Below are 17,985 nucleotides of genomic sequence, written 5' to 3'. Positions count from 1 at the left end.
GATTCAAAACTCACCTAGGATGAGAGAAAGTGTGGCTGACCCTGCTGATTGGCAAGAGGGCCATTCCCTACCCTCTTCTCCATTGCCCACAGGGTTACAGGGTCTCAGCTTCCAAACCAAGTAGGCTCGTCAAGCAATTTCCTCCAGAATAAAAACAGGTTCTAACATTTTTTTGAATTTAAAAAACTAACCTTGATGGTACTCTATGTGTTATGCACTATTCTTTATGCACTTAAAGCTTAAACAACCCAAAGAGATGGGCACAATTATCACCCCCATTTTACAGGTAGAGAAACTGAGCTCTGTTCTAAGCATTTTACATGTGTCAGGCCCTAGAGATCAGACGGATCTATATGACCGTCAACGTGAGGCTAGCAGACCTGGGAGGCAGGTGCCATGCTCCGTGTGCTTCCACCATGCGCCATTCACTTCAGTTATTTCTACTCCCAGAAACAACAATGGCCACGTCTGACAGTGACAAAGCGACAACTGAGTGCCCTTGGGGCAAGAACGACTCCTCTACCTGACCAGTCTGTGGAGTCATTTGGGATGCTGCTCTTGACTAAGTGGCTTCCAAACTGTTCTCCTGCCCTCCCAGAGAAACTGTCAGCCTCTGAGATTCCCTAGAAAATGTATTTCCAGCCAGAGGTGTATTCAGCTGTTGCAGCTGAAGTCACTGGTTGATACATGTGTACAACACGTGTTAGTTTTCTCTTCTCTGCAAGTCTGCATGGTGTATCAAGATTTTAAATGTTGTTTCACACTTACATCTCTTATTAAGAATCACAAATTTCACTATGTCATCACATAGACTCTTGGAAAGTCTCAAGTGAGTTTTCTTAACAGAAAAAAGGTGTGTCATCATGTGATTCTCCAAGCTGAGATTCTTGCTGGAAAGCAAACAGCACTATTCCTTCTTTGATGTCTCCGAGGACAAAGAGGAATGGGTGAGCGTTTTCAGGTCTTCAACAGACTGTGAGTTTGGACTCCTATGGGCACTTATTCCCACCTCCCCCACTCACGAGACATACCCAGGATGATGATCCATCCTCTCTTCCAGCTGCCCAACTCACTTGACCTTGGGGTGGGGTAGGTGAGAGGATGTGTTGCCTTTGGAAGTCCATCTCCAGCTTGTTTAATTCTTCCTCCAAACCCATAGATAACTGTTGCAGGTTTTTTTCCCAGCTTCATTGAGGTATGATTGACTAATAAATATATATTTGAGGTATACAATGTGATGTTTTGGTATAGGTATATATTATGAAATGATTATCACAATTAATCTAATTAACATATTCATCATCTCACATAGTTATGTGTGTGTGTGTGTGTGTGTGTGTGTGTGTGTGTGTGTGGTGAAAAAACTTGAGATCTACTCTCTTAGAAAATTTCAAATACACAACACAGTATTGTTAACCTTCGTCACCATGTTGTACACTAGGTCTCCAGAGCTTATTCATATTATAACCAAAACTTCACAACACCTTTTGACCAGCATCTCCCAGTTTCCCCCACCCGCTAGGCCCTGGTAACCACCATTCTATTTGCTGTTACTATTGATATAAAGTTGCCTTTCTTAGATTCCGCATATAAGTGAGGTCAAGCAGTATTTGCAGACACAATTGTTGTTAAAAGAATGATTCCACAAAGTCCTTTATTACTCATTTATTATTTTTACAGTATAACACATTTATATCTGTTATAAATATATTCCAAACTGGAGATTCACAGATGTTAATGAACTTGCTCACTGGGTCACTTGTCTCTTAATCCCACTACCTTGTGCTGTTTGCACTTTGATTAAAGGATGGAAAAGGCAATGTGAACCCATGTGAATCAAGTTCAAGGATAAATGCTGTCAGGGACCAATTCCAACCCTTCTGTGCTTTGTGTGTGTGATCTGAGGGCCAGCCAACCACTGCCTCTCCGGGTAGCAACTGACTCCCTGATGGATTGATAAAAAACACATATTAAAATCTTGACTCATGTAGTAAAAATAAATTGTTTCATTATTTTTTAAAAACTGTGAGAAAAATGTTAGGTTAACATTGCATTTATAAAACGCCTCTTAAAGTTATACTCTAGGTTTACTTTAACATTTTACTTCATACAATTTTAATTTGCCATACAGGACATTTATCTATATACATAAGTATTTGCCTTTTAAAAACCCACAAAAACAGAGTCATTCTGTGCAGTACAAATTCTACCTGAGATGCTCAAGTCACAGTCTTAGGAGTTGTTCTCAGGAGGAATGGGATGCCAGGAAGTAAGTCAACGTGGCTCCTGCTGCATCCCTTCCATCGGGGAGTGTGCACTTCTGGGTTGAGCTTGTTTCCAACAAGAGCTAAAATGCACAGAAAGCTATCAAGCCAAAGAAAGAATGTATTTTGCCAAAATATTTGATATATACTTGGCTTTGTCTGCCAGGTATATAAGAGACACAGATGTGGCATGAAACAGGTCAACATAATCAGTGACATGGGGCTAAAGAAAGACCCACTGAATGCGGCATCACTGTGGATTGAGAGACACTGTCTTTTGTAACACAAAAGTGTGTGTACACATACACACACTTATACATACATATGTATGTATGTGTATCCTTTCAAGTATCAGAACTGTATTTGAAAGTGTGCCTCAAATATTATAAGGTCATAAACCATTACAGAAGGAAAATAGAGAGCCTTTAGGAGTTGGAAAAGGGAAATTAGGTTCTGGGTCATTCCCATACTCAGCCTTTGAGGGAGTATGATGGTGGGTACAAGTTGGCATAGTAAGAGGATTTCCTAGAGCAAACAAGAATAAAGTGGGGAGACAGGGCACAGCAGGTTTATGAGTAAAATATGAGTTTCATAAGCAATCAATTATTCAGTAGAAATGTCACTTATATGAAGAGCGATATGGAGGATCTATTTAGATATGTAGGTCAGAAAGTCCTTAGGGCTAGAGGTGCATGGTCAATGGCAAAGGTGCAAAACTGGAACTACAGAGAGAGCGGAGGCAGGGATGAAACATCATGGTAATGAAGATACAAAGGTGTTGCAAGAAGAAAATAGCACCTCAGCCCCCAGCCACCTGCAGGGCTCCTCAGGGCTCTCTGCAGCATCGTGGGAAGCCTTGGGACCAGCCTCCTCTTTGGTCTCCACCAGCTTTGACCTTAAACACTTAAATGAGTCTTCTTGGGGGAAGATTCTCACAAATTGATTTTTACTAAATCCATTTCATCTTTGAAAGGGGGCATAAAGAACAAAATTTTCCTAACACAGGGAGCCACTTCATGGGGTATCCTGGTGAACAGGAAGGTACCTTAAAGGATTCAGAACTCAGCAAGCAACCCCAACAATAAGGCAGAGTCTTGAGAAGAAAACAGCCAGGTTACCCAGTGGATTAGCAGGGAGCTATTTCTGAAGACTTTCTGCAGGTAGGCAGGAGGCAAACCTGAATCTTAATCAGAACTGGTCCCTAGCATCCATTCTCATGTCCAGCCAAGACTACATCCCACAAGGATGTGCCTAAGTGGAGAACAGGCTGTAGCTGTAAGGGCTGCTGAAGGAAACAGGATTGTCAACCAGGGGCAGGCAGAAAGGAGCCAACCTTGGGTGAGTGATTTCTTACATATGAGACACTATGCTAGACTGTCAATTTTTGTCATCTTTTTTAGTTCTTACCACATTTTGATGAGGGTAAGTTTATAATCCTTATTTAAGTGACAAAGAAGCTGAATTTCAGAGAGGTTAGGTACTTCATTCTAGATCACAGAATGATGCCAAAGTATGAACCCAGAAATGTCCGACTCCAAAATTTATGCTGTTCTCAACAAACCTAGTGGGTTCCCTGAAGGATTCTCAAATTAGCTTATTAATTCTTCACTCAATGCATCTATGTTTTAACCAAAAAACTAGAAAATCTCCAGATGTTTAAAAATTAAGCAACACATTTTGAAATAACAATTAAATCAGAAAATATTTTTAACTAAATGGTAATTAAAAGAGACATATCCAAAAATTTTAAGAGCTGCAGCTAAAGCAGCACTCAGAGAAAAATTTATAGTGCTAAAATGTACATATAAGAAAAGAAAATGTACTGAAAAATCAATGATCTAAACTTCCATCTTAAGAAGCTGAATAAAGAAACCCAAAGAGATTAGAAGGAATATCTATATCTCTAATAATAAAGAGAAAAGCAAAACCCAAATAAGTAGAAAGAGAAAATCAACAAAGTTAAAGGTTGGTTCTTTGAAAGAGTAGTAAAAGTGATAAGCCCCAAGCAAGACTAATCAAGTAAAATTCAAGTGAGAAATAAATTGTCACATCAAGAACAAATATATATATTTTAACTGCCTCCTACATAAATAAGACACTGAGAATGAGGAGGAGAAGGAAGAGGAAGAGGACAAAAATAGTCTCTGTTTTGAAGCCATCTAGGAAATCACATTTCAGATTCTACTGTATTTGATTTAACCCAACATGCATTTATTGGAAGAGAACATAAGGGCTGTCCATCTGATTTTATCAGTCTAGAAAGAGAGAGCACATGAATTTTGGAGTTGAATAAAACTGAGTTCAAATTCATTCTCTACCTTGAGCTAAATGTATGATTTTGGGAAAAGTATATAAACTCTCTGAACTTCCTTTTTCTCATTGACAAATGGGGGATAATAATATCAACCTCATAGGGCTATTGGAAGGATGAGAGGTAAAGCACCAAGCATGTGGGTAGCTTATATCTTACAGAATATTTTTCCCAACATGACCCATAACCATGGCATTTATAGTTTATCTGTAGGAAGGGTACGAAAATATATCCTGAAACAATGTCATTCATTTGGAAATGTAACCTTTTCTGAAAAGTCTGGGCATTTACTTTTCTTGACCTGCCAATAAGAGAGTCCTGGAGTGGTCATTCTTCAATGGACAGGATGCTACCAACATATTAATAACATAAAGCATCATATGAAAATTAAAATGAAATAATATAAAATTTCCACTCTAATTTTATACAATAATTTTTCTTGACTATTAGGAGATCAAAAGAAAAACTATGCCAATAACATAAGTTATTTTAAGACTCTAGAGGAAAAGGCTCCCATCTCCAGTGTTGATATTATGACAGAGAATTCCCCCGAATCCTCAGCTTTCCACCAGCGTGTCTCCTGAGTCGTGCATTTTGAGGTATACTGCAGGACCTCAACCACGCAGACTGGCTCATCTGCAAGACGAATCCTCAGGCTTTTTCACACACTGAAGAAACTTGACAGAGCTATGATGAGAAAGGAAAAAAGGAGATCAAGAGGCAGTACAATACACCTGTGGTCAACTCACCAATGAAAGAAGCCCCTTTGTTAACGACAAAACTACGCATGGACCACTTAGCATCCACACAAGTTTCTTTCCTGCAGTGACAACAAGGAAAAAGGTCAAGTCCAAGAGTGAATGACTGAAAGTACAGCCCAATTTAGCTTCATTTCACTTGTAAAGCCATAGAAATAAATAACTGATGTTTGATGATAATATGTGGAGATGAAAATGTCTGGCTCACACAAGTCACAGATATGTGCTATGAATGTCAGCTGATAGTCAGGAAGCAGCAGAAGCAGCAAGCTAAGAGGAGGGACCTCCATATTTTCTGTTGAGGATTTGCTTTCTCTTCAAAAACTTCCTGAGGAAGTGTTGGGTCTAAGCGTCAGGCAGCAAGAGGTCATAGACTCTCTGGGAGATGGCTGGTGGCCATCAGCAAAAGGACCGCAATCCTTGGCACAGAAAGAATCCTAGATAAGTATTGGCAGGTGGATGACTCTCGCTTTCATAAAAATCAAATGACAACGCCACAGGGTCCAATGGGAGTGGTTAGCACATGAAGGAGAGGGCTGGAGAACCCGGTAAGTGGTTCCTTAAATTGCAGCTGAATCTGATTTTGCTAAATGTGAGTCAAGAGAGAGAGCGAGAGGCTTAGAAGCAGCTACCAGTACCCCCTGGATTTCTAGGATAGGCCATCTCAGGCTCATCTCTAGGCAACTGTCATGACCAGTTGGGTATAGTGGCTCTAAGTAGAGAGTCAAGCCATCCTCACCAGTACAGTGATCTGAGATTCCCCACATGAATACATTCTAGGAGGGAAAAGTATCTTCTTCCTTAAGGAAATAATGCTTCAGAAAAGGAATCTTTAGAGGACTATTTAGGATTTTTAAAGCCACCTTTGCTTTACAGTAAATGAAGAGAATAGGAAGACATTTCTTAATTAGTTTCTCATTTATTGGGAAGTCAGTTTTGGTAAAGGAGCAGCAATTGTGCTGTTAAGATAATCTCTCTCCAATAATATATAAATATCCACATCCAATGTTCCAGTAAAATGGACACAATGGTGATATTTTGGATAGCACATTGAGGATAGAGACAGAGTATCTTGAAATAACATAAAAGGAGAAATGCACCTTTAGGGTTTTTAAATATGCCACTAGGGCACACTAGCCAGAAAAAGCATTCTGACTATTTGCTTTTTTTTTTTTTTTTTTTTTTTTTTTTTTTTTTTTTTTTTTTTTTTTTTTTGGCGGGGTGCGGGGAGGGGTACGCGGGCTTTCGCTGTTGTGGCCTCTCCCGTTGCGGAGCACAGGCTCCGGACGTGCAGGCTCAGTGGCTATGGCTCACGGACCCAGCTGCTCCACGGCATGTGGGATGTTCCCGGACCGGGGCATGAACCCATGTCCCCTGCATCGGCAGGCGGAATCTCAACCACTGCGCCACCAGGGAAGCCTTATTTGCTATTTTTAAAGTAATCCAAAAAGTAGTCTTTTAATTCCACTGCTTAAAACATATCTTAAGAAATTCTGGGGACATCCCTGGTGGCGCAATGGTTGGGAATCCGCCCGCCAATGCAGGGGACACGGGTTCGTGCCCTGGTCCAGAAAGATCCCACATGCCGCGGAGCGGCTAGGCCCGTGAGCCATGGCCGCTGAGCCTGCGCTTCCAGAACCTGTGCTCCGCAACGCGAGAGGCCACAACAGTGAGAGGCCCGCGTACCGCAAAAAAGAGTTGCCATTTAAAAAAGTAAATAAATAAATAAATAAATAATTTTAAAAATAAAAAAGAAAATCTGTGTATATTTTATAAAACTGAGTGTGTGTATGGAAAAAATGACTTTAAGGATATACAGCCATATGTTAATCGTGTTTGTCTCTGAGTAGTGGGATTTATTAAAAGGTAGTAGAATCAGTCTAATCAGAAGGTCTAATCCACGTAAATGTAATTACAATTCTGTTTGCTTATTTAAAAAATCACACTGAAACAGCGGGACAAATTTGGCTAAATTGGAAAGTATGTTTGGGATGGAGTGATTTAAATGTACAGTCTACATTTATATCCATGACATTCACTTTGGGCTCCCCTAGAGACAAGCAGCTTGCAAAGCCACAGAACTCTTAGACACAACAAGGGCTCCTGGAAATTCAAGGAGGCATGCCGAGTATATCACGACCTCATGGTTGGAGAAAAACAACAGTGATTTCAAATACGATCCCCAAGTTTAAGGTCACATGAGCTGGTGCTCTGAGTGAGAGGTGCTGGCTTACAAATCACTTCTTCCTAGGTGGGCCACTGTACAAGTCCAGGTGGGAAGGTATGCTTAATTATTCTTCCCAGGTGGAGAATGAATGAGCTTACCCAGAGCCTGCAGTTTGGGCCATTCATAAAAAAATGGGGAATGCTTAATGTAAGAAAAGAGATAAAAGAGCGTTGGGGACGACTCATCTACATTCCCCAATCTTGTCCTAGGTTTTAGCATTCCATTTTCTCAATGCAAAGTATCTTTGAGTAACTTAACCTGGTCAGATGTTTGCCATGTTTCTTTTATAGTTGTTCCTTTGTTCTGTTTGTTTTCCCATCTGACTGCTATAGAAGGCTTCTGTTATTTTCTGGCAGTTTCCAGAGAGAAGCCAGCTGACTGATGGGGAATTCAGGTCATTTGAGAGACAAAGGCCTCAGTGACTGTTCTTTGAATCTGCCCTTCTGTTTTTCTGACATGGTTGGTGGGAAAGGGAGGTGACAGGGAAGTGATGGGAAAAGTATCCTAACGTTTCAGCTTCTACATTCCTTAAGAAAAGTTTTCTCTCTGCATCTGTCTTGTTCCAAGCTATCACATATGGGAAAATTTCCAAAGATGCTTTTAGCAAAGATCCCTGTCTATATTAAGTATTGGCCACAACTTCTTAAAAGTAGTGAGGGGAGAGGGGTCCCAGCTTTTGATAACAGGGTTGCAGGTGACTTTAAAAATATATACCTATCTGTAATTTGAACTTTTCTCCAATAAACATGTATTACTGGTAAGTATTTTTTTTAAGATTTTACATTTTTTCATTAGAAAATGATAAACCTTGGTAAACTGCCATTTGGCAACTTACCAAGTGTTAGGCATCTACACCGAGACCCAACTAAAGAAAACCCACCTGCAAAATTATACCAAGTCACAAGGATTTTATAAATCCTTTGCATATGGCAAAACGTGTTTCTACTCCTCTGAAAGCTAGGAGTTCTGGGTCAGGCCTCTCGTGTGGGAAACCAGGAAAGATGCCCTCAAAGTCTGGGTCAGCTTTACAGGAAAGTAACTGCTTGAGTCAAGTGTGGAAGGAAGAGGAAGAGGAGGGAAGATGGACAGCAGGAGACCACTGGCTGGAAACACCTTCTGGGCTGAGCTGGGGGAAGAGAAAAGTTCACCATAGGTCACCACCCAGATCACCATCAAGGCCCAAGGGAAGATGCCTGTGGATGGCTGGACAGCCATTTCTTCTTCAAGAAGACATCAATTACCTGTAGTTATCGTGGCAAGTAAATTTGATATTCCTTTGCATTACAATCCATCTCAGATCATTTATGGAGGAACCCGAGCAGGAGTCACTGGGGAAAAAAAAGAAGAAAGTGTTAAAATAACAAGAGCTCACCAACATTTCCTGAGTCTCTTGGTTTCTTCCAGGTAGCAGGCCCTGGTCAAGGCCCTGAGGTAAAGAGGTGAAGCAGAGGTATCTTCTAAGAGCTCACAGGTCAGCAGGGGAGCCAGAGGTGTGAACTAGGTAGATACCTACCATGGAAATAAAATTAAGAGACTGTTGGAATGGGGTAAATGTAGAGTAAGGCCCCATTCACTTCCTGAGCCAGTCCTTTCTCAAAGCGTTCCTGTGACTGTGGATTCTTCCATGGACTGATTCCTGAAATAACCCTGAGAATATATGGGTACAAGGTAGTAACATATACCTGGGAAATTTTCCAAGGTCATGGATCACCCAAGCCTGTAGCGTATGAACCTTCATTGGATTCAAGTTATGGACTTCCACACGTCCAAAAGTGCTAAGATGGAAGAGACAAAGAACACTGTTAACCCCAGACTAAATTTTTCAGGCATCCACAGCCCCTGTGATAAAGCCAGCAGGCGGGGTGCCAGTGGTTAGAACTTACCCTTTGGATGTGATCCATGATTTGCATTAAAATCAGGCATCTTTACTCATTCAGTGTGACCCTAAATGAGTAAGATTCTCAAAAGAAGATTCTTAATCTGTACATTGATGTTGATTCCTTAAGTACTTGCTATTCCAACAGTGGGTCTTAGACCAATGTAATGAGCTCATTAGACCTGCAGAATCTCTGCCCACCACCACCTGCTGAATCAGAACCTGCAGCCGAACAATCGCCAGGTGGTCTACTCACTCTCTGAGTTTGAGAAGCACATTGTTGAAAGACCCCGATGTCCTGCTCTAACCCCAGCTTTAAACTCTCCCCACTAGTCTCTACCACTCCTGTTACAAGTACTTGGATCCCTAATATCAGATTACAAAATTCTGGAATGTTAACACTTGTACCCAAAAGCCTACAAGGTTGGGGTCAGAAGAAGACAGAAGGACAAATGCTTCTTGGTGGAATTAAACATTAAAAGAGGAGAGAAGGAAAATTAATTTGGGGCACATGGAGTGCCTGGGGCACATTAATATATGCTCCCTCCTCTCAATCAGACTTATCCGGGGAAAGACTGAAGAAGAGACACTGGAAAGGTAATCAACGTGGTCAAAACTGTAAGTACGGAAGGGGGTTAGAGAAGGGAGGCATGAGTGTGACCAGAGTCAGTGGTTAAAGGAGTGGATGTGGAATCTAGAAAAATGGTACAGGTAAACGTATTTGCAAAGCAGAAATAGAGTCACAGAAGTAGAGAACAAACTTATGGTTACCAAGCGGGGGAAGGTGGGGTGAGACGAACTGGGAGATTGGGACTGACATATATGCACTACTATGTATAAAAGAGATAACTAATGAGAACCTACTGTATAGCACAGGGAACTCTACTCAGTGCTCTGTGGTGACCTAAATGGGAAAGAAATCTAAAAAAGAGTGGGTATATTTATATGTATAACTGATTCACTTTGCTGTACAGCAGAAACTAACACAACATTGTAAAGCAACTATACTCTAATAAAAATTAATTAAAAATATGGGATTTCCCTAGTGGCACAGTGGTTAAGAATCTGCCTGCCAATGCAGGGGACACGGGTTCGAGCCCTGGTCCGGGAAGATCCTACATTCCGTGGAGCAACTAAGCCCGTGCGCCACAACTACTGAGCCCACGTGCCACTACTACTGAAGCCTGCGTGCCTAGAGCCCGTGCTCCACAACAAGAGAAGCCACCGCAATGAGAAGCACGTGCACCACAACGAAGAGTCTTCCCTCGCTCGACGCAACTAGGGAAAGCCCGCGCAGCAACAAAGACTCAACGCAGCCAAAAATAAAGTAATTTTTAAAAATTAATAAAAAACAAAGGAGAGGACAATAGCTGATACTCATCCAGCACTTTCTCTGTCAGGCACGCGGCTCAGCATTTGTCGTACATTATCCCAGTTAATCTTCATATCACCATCACCTCCTCAGGTACATACATACTACAGGGGCCCTGCTAAGGTCACATAGGTGAGATGTCATGACCTCTGGAGTCCCCGCTTTTAACCACTATAATAAACCACTGACACTGTCTGCAAAGAGGTAATGAAGGTCAAACGCCCAGCAGAGCTCCTGCTGTTCCCAATGGTAGACTTACTGCTGACTTGGGATTCATACCATCCAGGGAGGAGAGAGGAGCCGGGCAGATCTAAGTGGATGGTAAGACTTTAGATAGTCAGAAGGAAGGAGGAGCCGGGTCATGTGGGGGAGCAGCGTGGAAAAAGGTGGAAAATGGGCAGGATGGAAAGTCATGGGAGAGAGAGCTGAGATTATAGTAGGCGTTGTAAAGCCAAGAGGAGGAGCTGGACACGCGCAAGGACCATTAGGACTTTTGGAGGATTTTAAACAATGGAGAAACCAGACAAAAGTGTTGACTTCGAAAGACAAAGCTCTCCATAGAATACAAACATTTTACCTTTTTTAGCCCGGATTCAGTACTGACCTTCAACATGAAAAGCATATTCTTCTAAAGATGAAGTGGCCAATAGGAGACTGTGCTAACCCTTACAAATAGGATGCAAAGAAATAAGTACCTCTTTCTATCAAAGGCGTTACTGATGGATCCATTGAGCACCACCTGGGCCACACCACAGGCATTTTCTGCAAACTTAAAAACAAAAACACCATTCCTCAGCATGCAAACTTAAGTGCCACGCCCCAGCAGTTCCATCCCAAACAGCTCTTAGCATCATCTGGTGAAGGAGGAACGGCCTGTATGGCTCTAGCTTGGTCAGGCCAGATCTGTGTAATTTTCATCCCAAACCATTGGAGGGATTATGCTTCCCATGAGAGTTTTCTGGAAGCAGTTGCTCCAATCTGCGTCTGAACAATTAAGTTCAACATCATCACTGCTAAATTGGTGGTTCAGAAGGTGGAAGTCCAGGGACCCCCCTGGCAGTCCAGGGGTTAAGACTTAGTGCTTCCAATGCAGCGGGTGTGGGTTCGATCCCTGGTCAGGGAATTAAGATCCTACATGCCACGTAGTGCAGCCAAAAATAAAAGAAAAAAAAGGTGGAAGTCCAGATGAGTAATGGCAACATAATCACTGAAGGAGGAAGGGGCCATGCACTGTAGACACTGCACATTTCATTTAGTGGGAGCAGAGTAGACACGTAAGGAGTAAAAGAAATGAAGAAAGAAAAAAGAAAATGCCAAGAAAAAAGAAACTGTGGAGAGATGGTGACACTGAAGCCTGCAAAGGCATAAAGAGAAACGGGGAATGGATGAGTGGATATTTTTGAGCAAGGGGTTTTATTCTGCTGGAATCTTCCCTAGGCACTGGGGGAAAACAAGATGAACAAAACTAAGCAATATACTTGTTTCCTCCAGGAGGCCCATCCAGATCCCTGGGACTAGCTCAGGTCTCCTTCACACATTATACAACTATACCGCATTGTGAGGTTGAGCTTAACGTGGGGTTAGCCACCAGTACTGAGAGTTCTGTGAGAGCTGTGAGCCTGGCTGTCCCGCTCACCACTGCAGTGCTGGAGCCTCGCAGCTAGGGCATGGCACAGAGTGGGCGCCCACGGAGAATCCATGCATGGAGAAGAGGCAAGGAGGGAAAGGGGAGGCAAGAAGTCCAAATACTCTGCGATGGAGAGTGTGGAAGAACCCAGGACAACAGAAGCCAACTCCTGAAGGATGAATCCGATTCTGCCTGGTAGAGGTCGAGGCAGACGCAAACCAAAAGGCCCAGGAGCTTGCGAGAGGAGTGATGTTTGGGGGAAAACTTCAGTGGATGCTGAAGCTAGGAAGATTAGTTAGTTCACAGAGGGCCATGAATGCTTTGCCAAGGAATCTGGCCTTTACTCCGCAGGAGATAAAACACTACTGAACAATTTGAAAGGGAATTGTGAAAATCCTGTGTGGTGTCCGTCTTTCTCCTGGGGGTGATGAGCAGAGGACAGAGGCCTGATTACTAACAATCACAAGTGCTAACCCAGCAGAATGGGTGCCAAGCACTAACCCTGTCCTATGTAAGTCTCAGCAGCCCCCGCAGAGTAAATCTTGGGTCAGTTTGCCCCCAGGTCATGTCACTTGGAAGCAAGGAAATGAGCCGGTGCGGGGGGGTTGGGGGGGACGGAGGGGGCGGGGGGATCCAAACCACCAAGCAGCACTGCCTCTGGTGTCAGAAAAAGAAAAGATCAAGTCAGATGAAAGAAGTCCATTTACATCCATCTATCTATGAGAACTTGGCCAAGATAAAGGTGCAGTCCCAGGGGAGCTCACAATGGTAGAGCACCTTCCTTCATTTTCCTGTGCTCCTGGTCCCAAGGACAGTGTGAGGAACACAAGTAGATGCTTGACACATACAAAATGTGACTTGGCTTTCAAACGTTTTCAGCAACAGCACTGCCACCAAACAGATCATAGAGTGATAACATAAATAGAAACTATTCTCAGAAAAAGCAAACAAACAACGACAACCAAAAACTCTGCAGTGCCTCTGATTTTCACAGCACGTAGTAGGTACTCTACAAATATTTGTTAAAGGAACGCATTCAGGTAAACCATACCAGGGTTTACCTGAATCTCCTTAAGGTAGGTGAGGCTCTCAGCTCTGCTACTCACTAGCCCATTGACTTTGAATGAGTCACTTAACCTCTTAAGTTTCCTCACCTGGAACATGGACATTTGTACCTTCTCGTGCCACCTGTTGTGATGACTAAACAAAATGACACAGGTGACACAACTGGCCCAGGACTTGTCATGAATATGCACTTAACATATGTGAGTTCTCACTTCGCCCAGCTCCTCCGATGTCTGAGTTTAATTTTGGAGAATTCTAAGTAGTGTAGTTTCATTTTCTCCAGTGTTTTCCATTCATTTCTTTTCTTTCTTCCTTTCTTTCCCTTTTTTCCCCTAGTCTGCTTACAAATAAGCAACTTACAAGAAAAATAAATATGCACAAAGGCAGCTTAGAGTGAGGTCAGAAATAGATAGCAGGGAGGATGGTATTTCCCAGCCTGGATTCTGGATCTGGAGTCAGACAATTTGGATAAACACCTAGATCTGCCACTTATTGTGTACATTTAGTAGAAGCCTTATTTACCTGCACCTCCATTTTGTCACCTATAAAATGGATGTGATACTCATGGTGCCTACTTCATAGGGTTCTGGTGAGGATGAAAGATTTTAATCCATGTAAAGACCTGAGGACTGTGCCTGGCACACAGTAAACGGTCTGCAAATGTAGATTATTAAGACTGTCCCAGGAACCTAAGATTGGCCAATACCTGCATCAGAGGATTTAAAAAACCCAGAGATGCCAGGCAACCAAAGCCAAAAAATGGATAAGAGCAAGAAGTCTTCAAATAGAGCTCAGCAACCTTCCACGAATGCCCACAAATTACACATGAAAATATTCTGGCATGTGCTTATGAACATTTTCTGAGGAAAGAATACTAAACTTCTGTTTCTAAAGGATTCTGTGACCCAAAGTGAGTTAAAACCAACCACTTACTGGATGACCTCTTAAGCTCTTTGGTCTCCAAGATTCTAGAATTTCATTGTGGTACTTACCCTTTTGGACAGCAAGTCCCAGAATACAGAAACAAAGTTGTTGCTGCAGTCTTTCTTCCAGTGTGGACAAGACTGATAGTTCATTTCTAAAAGACACAGTTTACAGAAAAGTAATTAAAGTGGAAAAGAAAAGGTATAATTGATCTCTGTTCTTCACGGGCTATTGGATCACAGTGGAGCTGCTTTCCAGTGGCATCCCTGCCAAGATGGAGGATGGAGAATGGACACATCTCAACCCAATTTAACTAAGTGCCCCCTGAATCCCTTCCAAGTCCTTACCTTACCCTCCAAATCCCAGACAGGAACACAGTGACCAGCTTTGAGTCATCATTCCGGGAAATTACAGCAAAAGTTCATCTGACAGAGACAAGCCCCCCTGTATTATTTCCGCTTCCAGGAAGAATTAGAGATAATTTCCTCCCCCACCACCTTCTGTCTCCACACCCTTAGGCTCAGATGCCCTCAGAGCCTTTCTACACTCGCCCCATCCAGACAGGCTCAGCTGTCAGTGAGGAACCACAGGCATAAGTCATGAACACATAGTTTCTGTGACACTTCTTCCAAGGATATCTGCTTTAACGTACCAGCATTTTTTTTTATCAAGGTATAATTGACAAAATTGTAAGATACTCAAATGGTACAGTGTAACGATTTGATACGCATACACATTGTGAAAAGATTCTCCATCAACTTAATTAATATGTCTATCACCTCATATTCTTTTTTTTTTTTGATGAGAACTTTGAAGTTCTACTCTCTTAGCAAATTTCAATTATACAATACAGAGTTAACAGTTATAGTCACCATGTTACACCTTAGATCCTCAGATCTTATCTGTCTTATAAATAAAAATTTGTACCCTTTTACCAACTTCGCCCTATTTCCTCCACTTTCCAGCCTTTGGAAACCACTTATCTACTCTGTCTTTATGAGTTCCACCTTTTTTTTCCGGATTCCATATATAAGTGATACCATGCAGTATCCGTCTTTTTCTGTCTGATTTATTTCACTTAGCATAAAGTCCTCCAGTTTCACAGTGTTGTCACAAATGATGGGATTTCCTTCTTTTTAAAGGTTGAATAATATTCCGTTGTGTGTGTATTTACATATATATACATACACATATATACACATATATGTACATGCATATATATACACACACATATACATATACACATATATGTACGTACATATATATACATATACACATATATGTACGTACATATATATACATATACACATATATGTACGTACATATATATACGTATATACATATATATATACACACACATATATATGTGTGTGTATATATATATATATATATCACATTTGCTTTATCCATTGCATTTGACTACACAAACATTTATTGAGTGTTAGGCCCTGGAGATAGAGAGATGAATTAGATAAAGGCCCTGCCTTCAGAGGCCACATAATCTACTATAATCAAATAAATCAGAGAAAGAGCAACTTGGGTTGGGGGTGGTGTGCAGCACCACGTGGGAAGGTTGATGTTGAACTAGGTTTTGAAGGATGAATAGAAGTCTTCAGACAGACGCGCTAGAGAAAGGGGCTCCATGCTGAGAGAGCATGTGCAAAGGCACCGGGTTTAGAGTTGTACCGCCAGAGTAGAAGGGATAAGGAGGGGATAGATGGAAGATGAGACATACGAAAGACAAAGGCCAGGCCAGGCCAAGGAATTCCGACTGTATCTTAGAGGCAAACAGAGCTATTTGGGTTTTAAGTAAGAGACAGAAACAATTCCATTGTGGTGGCCAGACGGAGGCTGACCTAAAGGGGTCAGGGGTGAGCAGTTAGGATCCGACAACAGTCCAGCAAGAAAGGAGGGGCCATTAGTTATCTGGATTCAGGCAGTTGTAACAGGCACAGGAAAGAAAGGATGAACTGCTAGGTAAATGACTAGGTTGGAGACAGACTGGGTATGGCAGAGGAGGATGGAGTGAGAATGAAGGCAGAGTCTGGGATTGTCTCACCTCAACTTTGCATCATCCAGCAGGTAGGGGAAGTGCAGGGTGAGAAGCCCTGGAACCACCCTCTCTTGGTGTCCCAGAAATCAGGCATGCGGCAGCCACCTATTTCCTCTGTGGGTACTTGTACAGCTGACCCTGCACAAATACCCATCTTTCTACTTCCACTTTGTTATAGGTTGAATCGTGTACCAGCAAAAGATATGTTGAAGTCCTAACCCCCAGTACCTGGGAATGTGATCTTTTATTTGGAAAAGGGTGTTTGCAGATGTAATCAGGTCAAAATGAGATCATTAGTGTGGGTGGTCCTAATCCAGTAAGACTGTTGTCCTTATAAGAAAGGGAAGTTTGGTCACAGAGACAGACAAGCACAAAGGGAAGGCTCTGTGAAGATGCATAGGGAGAAGACAGCCATGTGAAGATGGAGGCAGGGACTGGCGTGAACCAAGGAACATCAAGGGTTGCCAGCAAACACCAGAAGCTAGAAGAGGCAAAGAACTCTCCCTGGAGCCTTCAGAGAGAGCACGGCCCAGCCAACACCTTGATCTAGGACTTCTAGCCTCCAGAACCGTGAGAAAATAAATTTCTATTGTTTTAATGCCACCCAATATGTGGTACCTCATTACGGCAGCCGCAGGAAACTAATATAACCACAGACGTGGGCTTGACTGCCAATGACCAGAAAGAAAGTTCTAGATCAGATACACTTCTGGGGATGAGGAAGTAATCCTGGGAGTTTTTATAATAATTAAATGTATTAAAAACAAAGCAGCACAAATTAGAAAAAAAATCAATGTACAGATGCAAATAATTACTGCGGAGTCAAAAGATAAATTTGAATCATCTCCAATAGAAGCAAAAATGTTGATGATGATGAAATGAACATAATTTTGTAAGGTGCTACAAGGGCGCCCCTGTTCATAGGTTTTCATGAACATAAAGCTCTTTTTTCTTCACAACCATATCTGGAGAGAAGTCTCTGAGTTTCACCTACCCTCTCCCCACAAGGATGCTCCCCCTTGCCACCTGCCCATTAAATAAAATTTGAACGTCACAGAGGAAAGGAAAAGGAGAGAAATTTTACAATAAAGTAAGAGAAATTAAGTATATAAAAAAGCAGAATAAGAAGTAAAAAAAAGGGACAGATTAGAAGGTTATAACAGAAACTATGACTTTCATAATAAAACAAGTAAACAAAGCAAAACTAAGGTAGAAAAAAATTAAGGAAAAAGTGTTTAAGCCAGACAATAGAAAATTTTAAATATAAAAATTAGGAACCAGAAAGACAGCAAATAAAATAAGGAAAAGAGGTTAAAATCAATAAAAATTGAGGCCAAAGGAGAAGGAAGTAGACAGAATAAAACAACCTATACAGGATTCAGATGAATAGAAAGCAGAAATAAAGAACTCTAAAAGGTAAACTGATGAGAAATAGATTTTTTTATTTCTCCAATCTTTTCTAAGAAAGAACTGATGTGGTATATTGAAAAATAAAAATAAAAGCAAAG

The 17,985-nt window shown here is 41.7% G+C and overlaps 1 protein-coding gene across 1 annotated transcript in view; it reads right to left on the bottom strand.

The window, feature by feature from the left end:
- Positions 1–5,207: 5,207 nt before the first annotated feature.
- The window catches only part of CD38 (CD38 molecule), a 36,668-nt gene continuing 23,890 nt past the window's right edge, over positions 5,208–17,985 (bottom strand). Inside the window, exons 4-8 of the mRNA XM_007464075.1 lie at positions 14,493–14,578; positions 11,504–11,577; positions 9,243–9,335; positions 8,802–8,888; positions 5,208–5,262 (exon numbers count right to left, since the gene is read on the bottom strand). Coding sequence (XP_007464137.1) covers positions 5,208–5,262; positions 8,802–8,888; positions 9,243–9,335; positions 11,504–11,577; positions 14,493–14,578 — 395 coding nt within the window. The remainder of the gene's footprint in view (positions 5,263–8,801; positions 8,889–9,242; positions 9,336–11,503; positions 11,578–14,492; positions 14,579–17,985) is intronic.

Source organism: Lipotes vexillifer, unplaced genomic scaffold, assembly GCF_000442215.2.
Source record: "Lipotes vexillifer unplaced genomic scaffold, Lipotes_vexillifer_v1.1 scaffold1653, whole genome shotgun sequence".
NCBI lineage: Eukaryota > Metazoa > Chordata > Mammalia > Artiodactyla > Lipotidae > Lipotes > Lipotes vexillifer.
This window is presented reverse-complemented; position numbering and strand designations above follow the sequence as displayed.